We start from the raw sequence: 9,950 nt of genomic DNA, 5'->3' as shown, positions 1-9,950 counted from the left end.
AGGACGCTGCATCCTACTGATATCTCTATAAGTATGGGGACCCACAGGGGACCAGTACCCTCAGAGCAACGATTACAGGATTTAAAACTAGATTTAATGAGGTTAGACAGATAGGAAGGGGTTTTAATTGAAATTCTGGCTGCAGTTTTCTGAAATATCTGAAGATTCTGTAGTCTGGATGAAATAGAAGTGGATTTCATGAAACTTGGTGGGAGGTTTGGACAAGGGATAAGGGATGAAACCAGTACATGCCAAAGTGGGTCCAGATAAAAGGATCCAGAATTGTTTTCACTTTTTTTGTTTGGAATTTGGATTACAATTTAGATACTTATCTTTAATATACATATACTTTGTAAATACAGGCCACGTGGACCTGTGACGCTTGACTATGACACACCTTCGCTGTGATATCAACGTGTACAAGCTGAGCTTATCAGCCGCGCAGGTGAGATAGGAAAATCTTTTTTTTGGGGGGGGGAGAGGTATGACAGGAGCGATAAAGCATTTTCACCCCAAAACCAAAACTCACACAAGCCACCTACTCGGCTGCAGCGCTTGACCGGAGCAATAGCAGGTCAGCAAACACCTACTAACATCCAACAGAGAGAAAGCATTACATTTTTACCTGTTGTTATTCATTCATCGATATTTTTGTTTCTGGTCACCCACTGAACGAACATGGCTTCATAGACGATCTTTGTATACGTATCCCAACATTGACCAATGAGACTACCCGGGGGCGTGGTTTTCCGGCAAGTTTGTGCGGTCACGCAGTCCGGAGTCGAGTGGGCGTTTAATCCAGTCGCTTTTCCCCCTTTGTACATGGATTCCCCTCTAATGCTACACAAGTTGGACAACTTCAAGCCGCTGCAGGCTGCCGACGACATGGCCGAGAGCTCTCCGAACAAGCTGCTCAACGGAATCGGCTTTCACCGGACCCCTAGCGGTAAAAGGTCGAGTGAAAATGGCTTCGTGAAGAGCCGTTACTCGCGTCGCGTTAGGGAGGTAAGGCCCAATCGTCCTGTTCAAGCGCCGCTATTCGGTCTCTGCAGAGCCGTTTAAGGATGACACGCACTAGCTCGTGTGCTAATATGTAACTCTGTGTTCCATGGTTCTTCACGCTATATTTGATTCGCATACATGAAAAGCGTGTTGCGTGCGGCTCTGACAGCGGGCTAGCATCACATCGCGTTACAATGTGAGTGACGTCACGCTCAGCGGTACGTCAGTCCACAAGCTAGGTGACGTCATTTACCCAGCGATGCAACCAAAAAGCCTCTGGCTAGCGTTAGCGACTTGCTAATTTAACAATTAATGAATTTAGGAACATTCCCTTTTTATGTAATCACTTTGCTTTCATTCTTGACAGGAACTAAAAAGTTGCTCATAGGCTAAGAATGTTTTTTTTTTTTTTTTTTAATATTAGACCCAAAATGTAGCGGTGTAATGCTACACCTCGTTGTGTGTGTCTGTTTGTAATTGTGGGGTGCCGGTAGACTGGTTTCCACCTGCGCGGACTTTTCTGAAGAAGAGCTGTCTACTCCGTTATTACGAGAGCGTATGTCTCCATCTCCAGAGTGAGGAGGAGGAGGAGGAAGAGGAGGAGGAGGGAGGAATGTCTCCAGTCTTTGCAGGGCGTGGTCCCGACTAGGGCGGAATGAAAAGCACCAAAACACAGGGAATCCTTTAGTGATGATGATGATGGTGATGAAGGTGGGATGCACATTCCACGTTTGTTTTTACCTCGTTTGGATTCAAAACCGAAAAGAAATCTAAAAAGCACAGTGCTGTGCTGAAAGGACTTACCTCGAAGTCCAGACTTTAGGTAGCATTATATATATATTTACCACACACACACACACACACACACACACACACGCACACAAACAAAAAGTGCAGTGTTGAGTTTCTTGGAGAAGCATGACTGGTCACATGACTGGTCACATGAGTGACCATGCTAACTCATTGGTTGGGCTTGCTGGTTATATTTATATACTTATAAATCTTTGCATTAGACTTTGAATAAAATGGTCTTCGATTTTATTTTATTTTAAGGCTTTGCACTTTTTTTTTTATTTAAATGAAACTTTGTAGCAATTTCAAATGACACATTCTTTTGTTTTGCCTGTACAAGAGTCCCGTTTTGGAATCCTATGAAGAGACTCCGCTCCTGGTGGCCGTCCTCACATCCATGGGCTACGGCATCCTCACTATCTTTGGCCACCTTCGAGACTTCCTTCGCCTTTGGAACATTGAGAAGTGCCAAATGGCTCAAGAAAGAGATGAACAGAAGGTAAAGTACTATTGTTATATTAAACCCGATTGAAATTAAACACTGACTTGGAAACCTTTAAACATGCCATGTTTAAAGGTTCATGGCGTGATCTTGGAAAAATCCGCGGTGCAAATCGCTTCCCACTACATTCCCATTAGGACACAAAAAGTGTGTCAAGTTCGATATTCGATTCACAAAAGGTATCACCCCGCCTCTCGCCAATAGAAAGGTGGAGTCGACTCCGGCAGCCCCGTCACCCGCAAGGCAGATTAGCGAGGATGGATAGAGCGTGATAAACTACAAAGCAAGGCGTTAAATGATCCTGGATATTTTCTCTTTCCCCTGCAGGACTTTGTTCCCCTCTATCAGGACTTTGAGAACTTTTTCACCAGGAACATCTACATGAGGATTCGAGACAACATGGGCCGACCCATCTGCAGTGCCCCTGGTGCTACAATGGATCTAATAGAGAGAGTTTCCCATGACCATTACTGGACCTTCGAGTAAGCTCCAGCAGTGATGTGGATGTGTCCCGAGTTGGGTCAGAACCAGGGCCTTGTCTATATAGGTCATTATTCCCCTGTGTGTGTGTGTGTGTGTGTGTGGATTTGTACTTGAAGTCATTGACCTTATATTTCTTATCATGAAAGTGATGTAAGCATGATCCATGGCTCTTTTCAAAGTACTCGTATCTGTCGTATGGCGCTGAACACAAACTCACGACGCAGACTGAAGTGCCAATTCCATTTAATAATCTTTTTTGATTTGACACAAAAATAAAGAAGTGACAGTGCTTGGACTCACTAATATAAGAACCGCTTGAGTTATGCTCTAAAATACTAACGTGACATTAAACATAAATATAAACATTCAATGTAAGTGTAAACCAGAATGGGAAACTGGATCAGCGTTTTGTTTTCAAACAATCTTCCGTCTGTGTCATTTTTCCTGTTGATCTCTATGTGCACTAATATGCACTATTGTAATTCAGCCAATGTGAACTATTGTATATCATCTGTGCATTATAACTGGAGCACTTGATGCACGTCTAGCATGTTCTGTTCTTGTCAGGCACACAGGCAAAATAGTGAAGGATGTCATCAATATGGGTTCTTACAACTACCTCGGCTTCGCCGAGAACACGGGGGCTTGTGCCGACGCCGCTGTTGAAGCCACACAGAAGTATGGAGTTGGAGTGGGCAGCACTCGCTGTGAGAAGGGTGAGGCTCGCAATGCTATTTTCAGCATGACGTGTTTTTATAAAGCTCTCATGAGTGTATTTGTTTCTGTGAGTCGGGATCAAATGGACTTGTGTCAAACCTCACCTGCTATGTTGCTGCTTTCTCGTCTGCCCCTGGGTTCAGCACAACACAGAGGCCGCAGTCTTAAGTGGGTTTCAAGGATTGAGTCATCATATTTCAAATATATTGATGTATTGTGGAAGTTTGTGAAGCTGACTTTCTTTTCATAGCCTGCTTAAGCCTCCTTTTGACCCAGACGGCTGGAGTAGATTTTATCTACGGTACATAAAACATTTAGCGTGCCTTTTTTCCAGATGTTAAGTAGTGCATGAATAAGTCTCTGCTTGGTTGACCTAGAGATCAGAACTCCAGAAATGGCCTCCGTGTTTGTTGAACAAGAGACTCCAGCTCACAAACTCTGAGTGGAAAAGTAGTCTGATGAGGAATGTGGTGTGAAAGTGGGATTCTTTCTCCTCCAGGCAACCTGGACATCCACGAAGAGCTGGAGCAGCTGTTTGCCAGGTTCCTGGGTGTTGAGTCCACTATGGCTTTTGGAATGGGCTTTTCAACCAACTCCATGAACATTCCTGCTCTCACAGGGAAGGTATGAAAGTTCTTGTGCTTCATTTTTGGTCTGCCTAGAATTTCCTTAAAAGTCTTGACGTGATTACTTGATCTTCTTTCTCTTTTTATTATGAGTTGCATTGGCTCCTGTACCCCATGTGTGATTGTAATTCCACAAGCGTCAGTTACAGAATAAGACGGTTTCCTGTGTTCAGTGAAAACAAGCGATGTTTTCGGATGTATTGCCAAGCTTGAAGAGGCTAGGCTGTTCCACAACACACTACTTTCCTGCCAGAGTGCAGGCTGTTAGGTCACACATGCCAGTGCTTACTTGCGTCCCTGCTTTTTCTTCTCCGTCTCGCGGCACTCAAACGGGAAGTAGAGGTCTCAGCCGACAGGCGTGCGTGCCACGTGAGTCAAAGAACACATTTCCTGGCGGCCACGAGAGTGAAAGGCTGATGGAGAAACCTCGACACACAGCAGAAACAATTCAAATCCCTGTCCTTCGTTCGAGGGGCTTATAAATGATTTGCTGCGTCTGCCACTTTTCCACTCACTTGCACCATTATCATTGTATAATTAATGTGTAACAAAGGTGTGAGGAAAATCTTATGACATAACGAGTCAAACATTTCTGTCCTATAAGTTCATTCGGTTTTGAATCCGTGCACGTGGATATCAATCTTTTATGAGAGGTTTGCTCTCTCCTTTCACGCATTGTTTGGGCACTTTCCTGCAAGGCAATCATTGCTTTTATTTGGAATCCTCCTCATGTTTAATGAATGTAATAAATACTGTTCGCCAAATGAAGAGAACAGGGTTGCCTGTATGACTTGTGTTACCGAGGGCAGTTTGTAGGCTGTGGAACGGCTGTGGTGGTACATTTATTCCTGTCAACGGTGAGCTTTGGTCAGAGAGTATTTATAAAGTTCATTAGAGCATTGGTCAAAGTCGTTACTCGTCGCCGACACTCCAGCATGGGAAATTCTGAGGGGTTTCAGTCGTGCAAGCAAAGCTCTGGAAGTTTCAATAGGCTGTGACTTCTTTCTGGATGACGAGAGGATGAGATGGGCCAGTAAGCTTCTTCTTCTTCTTCTTCTTTGGTTTTTAGGGTTGTCTGATTTTGAGTGACGAGCTGAATCATGCCTCACTGGTGTTGGGTGCCCGCCTGTCCAGCTCCACAATTCGGGTCTTCAAACATAACAGTGGGTGGATCTCCTTCAGTCAGTGTCAGAATGTCAGAATGTCTCCAAAACACAGGATGATGTACACGTTTCGCTCAATCTGTTCATTATTTATGTTGCGAAAAAGCGGAAGAAAATGAATGAATGGTCTTGTTTACATTTTTGGAATGTATTCATTCCATATTTTTTCTGTATATTTTAGACATGCAAAGCCTGGAGAAGATGCTAAGAGATGCCATCGTCCATGGGCAACCAAGAACCCACCGACCCTGGAAGAAGATCCTCATTTTGGTGGAGGGCATCTATAGGTATGTTTGGATAGTTGTTTAGGGAACAAAGGCGGGTGTGTATGTACTGTATGTGGGACTACCGGTACTATTATTGAACTATTTTTACATCATGTTCTTGTCCCGTAGTATGGAGGGCTCGATCGTCCGTCTACCAGAAGTCATTGCTCTGAAGAAGCGCTACAAGGCCTACCTGTACCTGGATGAGGCCCACAGCATCGGGGCCCTGGGGCCCAATGGCAGAGGAGTGGTGGACTATTTTGGCTTGGATCCCAATGATGTCGATGTGATGATGGGAACGTTCACGAAAAGCTTCGGGGCAGCCGGGGGATACATCGGAGGCAAAAAGGTGAGAGCGCTGTTCCACAGACGAATCTAATGTTGTGATGTCAGACGGGGGTTACATGAACACATTTTTTATTACTCATTTGTTTAGTTATTGCTTCTTTTAAAACCATGAATAAATCTAAACTTTTAAGATGGTCAATCTAGAGTATTTCAATTAATCCTGTATCAATACAGTAATGACACTTCTAATGCTTTTCAAAATATTCTTTTTTTTTTTTAGATATTGGTAATAAATCTCCACGATGAAAATATATTTTTATAGAAATTAAATAGTCCTTCAACAATTGTCTCTTGCTTCAGAATTAATCATCAACATGACTAAATGATGTCACATTGAATTATATTAACACATGGATGTAATGTTGGGGCTGTGTTTTTGTGGCAGGAGCTGGTTGACTACCTCCGCAGTCATTCTCACAGTGCCCTGTATGCCACCTCCATGTCCCCCCCTGTGGCCCAGCAGATCATCACGTCTATGAAGATTATCATGGGGGAGGATGGGACCACGCTGGGTAGGTGACAAATTCTAACATCGCCCTCCTGCTTGTATTGTGCTCGGCCTTCCATCGGTGACCACAAGATGGCAATGCAAGCCAAATGTCTCTGAGTCCTTCGTTTCACCCTGAGGTTTTTCGCAGATGGCTTTTTGACAGACATTTGTTTCCTTTCAATTCACATGAGCTTTGCCAACTTTTGTACTTTAGGTACTTCCTACTTAATCGGCTTTTTTACGAGGAAAACTCTTCATTCCCAGACGAGTGATAAAGGTTCCTATCTGTCGCCGTCTGGTAGTTATTTACCATTAAATGAAAGTGATCTTAAGAAAACTGTAATATCAGTAAGTCCATTAAGAATGTAGTGTAAATGTTACTCGTGTTCCAATTTCCATTCAAAATGCATCAATAAACTGCATGAAAATGTCAGTAACTGTTTAGGAAAGTCACATGATGTCACACCTCATGTGGGTGTCGCCAGGTAGATTTGGGTTACATCTGCTTGTTAATCTTTGATTTGATGACGGAGAGTCCTGCGGTGGGGGGGGTAAGCTAGTGTTTTCCCCTCCTCTCCCTTTATGGCTTTCAGATGTGTGTGTCTTTGTGCGTGTGTGCTTCTTAGCGGTCATGCTGGGCACAAACCAGCGTGGTGCTGCGGGCCAGAGATTTGTGCGATCAATCTCTACTGGACACACACAAACAGATCGCTGGTCCTGTTTTCCTTGTAGGGCAACACCCCCTTCGCTCTTTACCGGGGGTGTGATTGATGCTGCCTCCCTCAAACTGCTGATGTGAGATCGGGTTACCTTGTTCCTCCGGTCATTCAATCATTAGGAATGGGGAATAAACACCGGGAGCAACGACTGTTGCACAATGTCATCAACTCTCCAAATCCGTTCTGAGAGGAGAAGGCCAGACTGGCTGACCGTATCTCATTCCCTAGTTTTCATTGCAGGAGACAGAGTCTGATGCTTTGCAGCCGTGTCACTGTTTGATATTCGGGCCAAGATTCAGACACTGACGCAAAGTTAAAGCGACAGCGGAGCCGCCTGCGAACGCTCTCGCTGCTTTCAAGTCGCTCAGGGTGGCTGCTCATGGTTCCGGGCATGGGCCCGAATGTCGATGCTTTGGATCTCTTGACTAAGCAAAAAGTCCTAATAAATATAATGTCAGACTTCTTTGTGTCTTGTGGTGCTTTGAACCCCCCCCCCCCGTGTTTCAGCACAGCCGAGCAGATGCATGTTGCTGCTGTTAGCTTGGTTAAGGCGCTGTCTGTGGGAGCTCGGGGCGCTCTGAGTGGACGCACAGCAAACACTTGAGGATTGATGACTGGTCATCCTCAGCCTGTTGGCCTCCACTTTAAAGAACTTTGTGTTTGTGCGCACACAGAGCTAACGAGAAGAGGTCTAATGAGGCAAATTAAGTGAAAACACGTGTGTTTGTGCGCAGCGGGTGAGCAGGGACTGGGATTGTTGAAGCCGTGGGGATGCCGTGTGGTCAGTTGCTAATTTCAGCAGAACATTAGCTGTTCGTAGTATCGTGTTGAGTTCTACTGACTGACTAATTACCTAACGCCATGTTAAGTTTCCACAGGAAACTCACGATGGTGATTTCACTGTTGTTCATCCAGTGCTTGGATTCACCACAGGCTCACACCCATGGGTTCCCCTCATCTGCCCTCTCCAGGTGCTGATCGCCTCACACAGCTGGCTAAGAACACCACTTACTTCCGCAGGAAACTCGCTGGTATGGGCTTCATCATCTACGGCAACAATGACTCGCCCGTCGTGCCCGTGATGCTCTACATGCCTGCCAAGATTGGGTACGTTGTTCCTCCATAATGTCATGTTGTTTGATGTTTTCAGGGCTTTAAAGATGAAGGATAATCCGGATTGCCAATCACAAAAAAAAAAAGATCTGCTTCATTTCACATTTGGAAATCAGTCGGGGGCTGTTGTCTTTTAACTAGAACCTGAAAGACGTGGTGACAGCGGTGCAGAGATCAAATTTTGTCACTTGAATTTGTAATCTTGTTTCCTTTCAGGGCGTTTGGTCGGGAGATGTTAAAAAGAAACATCGGCACAGTGGTGGTTGGCTTCCCGGCGACCCCCATCATCGAGTCCAGGGCTCGTATCTGCATCTCAGCCGCCCATACCAGAGAACTGCTCGACAGGGTAAGCCATGCAATCACTCTCAGGAGATTCAATAATATATATTTATTTATTCTAAATGTGCACGTTAGCGTTACAGTTTTACTTCTAATAAGTACAAGACACTGTGGCTGCAGCGGGGTGACATAATCGGCTCCTTCTGACGACCTCACCAGATGTTCCCAGATGTTCTCACTCTGAAACGGTGTAAACAGGCTCCACATAAGTTCAAACTCCAAATGAAATTCACTTAAAGTTGGTCACTGGCTGTTCAAGTTTGACCAAACGTTCTGAAAATGATCTTCTCAGGATATTTGCATTTGCGTTTGTGTGGATTAATGTCGGATCATGGATGAACTTTGGGGGGGGGCGTGTCTATCCACAGATTTGTAGTGTGAGCGCGCCCAGTCAGTAATTAATGCTTCCCAGTATGTCCTTTTTGTTATAAGCTGTCTCCAAGTATTACAGCGTGGCTCAAAGACTTTTATTTGAGCTGCTCTGTCTCTCTAAAGGCACTTCCTTCATCTTTGTGAGGAGCATGTCAACACCGTTTGTAATAGTCCATTTTAAAGAACATCGGCCTTCCTTTGTAGAGAACTTTGGCGAGCCGCTTTTTTCCGTCTTTGGGAAAAGCCGGCGCTCGCTATTTCTCAAAGCGTGGAATCAGGAAAAAGGTCAGGAGGAAGGTAAATTGTTTCCAGGTGCCCCGCAGTGTTGCAACGCTGATACAGTCTCTTGTCGAAAGAAGGAGAGGAGTTTCTGTTCAGCCTTCTGTTTTGTTAAGAGTTTAAAAATCCAGGCATGATCATTTAACACCTGACCTGAGAAATCCTCCTTCCAGTGTTCTTTTGTTTTTGGTCTGATGGCTTTGATTTCATGCTGATGGACGTGGGTTATTATGTTTTACAAATCCGTTGCAATCTTCTGATCTCTGTCCAGGCGTTGGACGCCATCAGTGAAGTGGGTGACCTGCTGCAGCTGAAGTACTCGAGACGTGGACCGCCTCTTCCTTCACTGAGGTGGACGACTGAGGACAGTCTGCTACAGGACTGAGCCACGCCATCCAGCCCCCCCCCCCCCCCCCCCCCCCAACTCATGTGTGCCTCGCCTGACTATACAGCTACTCGCCGGTTCTCCCCTTTCTTGTCCCTTGTTTCGCTCTAAGCTAGTCTCGTTCCTCTTCCTTTGCCCCCATGGCCTTACCAGTATAAGACACGGGTCAACCCAGGTGTGAATCCCACACATTAAACCTGCGTTCACTCGGACTTACAGCAAGAAGGACCAAATCACAGGCACCTTTCCATGTCAGTATTAGAAAATGCCTTTCAATTTGTTCTAAATTATTGCCGGTGATTGACTCTTAGTGCTGTGAATGTGTGTTTCATTTGTGCAATAATAGTATGGCTG

General features: G+C 45.0%; 1 protein-coding gene across 1 annotated transcript; it reads left to right on the top strand.

Annotated features, from left to right (window-relative positions):
• The first annotated feature begins 885 nt into the window (after positions 1–885).
• On the top strand, positions 886–9,596 carry LOC137909045 (serine palmitoyltransferase 2-like). Its single transcript, XM_068753454.1, has 13 exons — positions 886–1,023; positions 1,666–1,675; positions 2,124–2,293; positions 2,624–2,778; positions 3,347–3,495; positions 3,996–4,120; positions 5,192–5,285; positions 5,467–5,572; positions 5,681–5,900; positions 6,285–6,411; positions 8,080–8,215; positions 8,438–8,567; positions 9,483–9,596. The coding sequence occupies exons 1-13, from the start codon at positions 886–888 to the stop codon at positions 9,594–9,596; spliced, it is 1,674 nt and encodes a 557-aa protein (XP_068609555.1).
• The last annotated feature ends 354 nt before the right edge of the window (positions 9,597–9,950 follow it).

The sequence above is a fragment of the Brachionichthys hirsutus genome, chromosome 20, assembly GCF_040956055.1.
Source record: "Brachionichthys hirsutus isolate HB-005 chromosome 20, CSIRO-AGI_Bhir_v1, whole genome shotgun sequence".
Classification (NCBI taxonomy): domain Eukaryota; kingdom Metazoa; phylum Chordata; class Actinopteri; order Lophiiformes; family Brachionichthyidae; genus Brachionichthys; species Brachionichthys hirsutus.
Note: the sequence above shows the minus strand (reverse complement) of the source record. Positions and strands in the feature narration are given on the sequence as shown.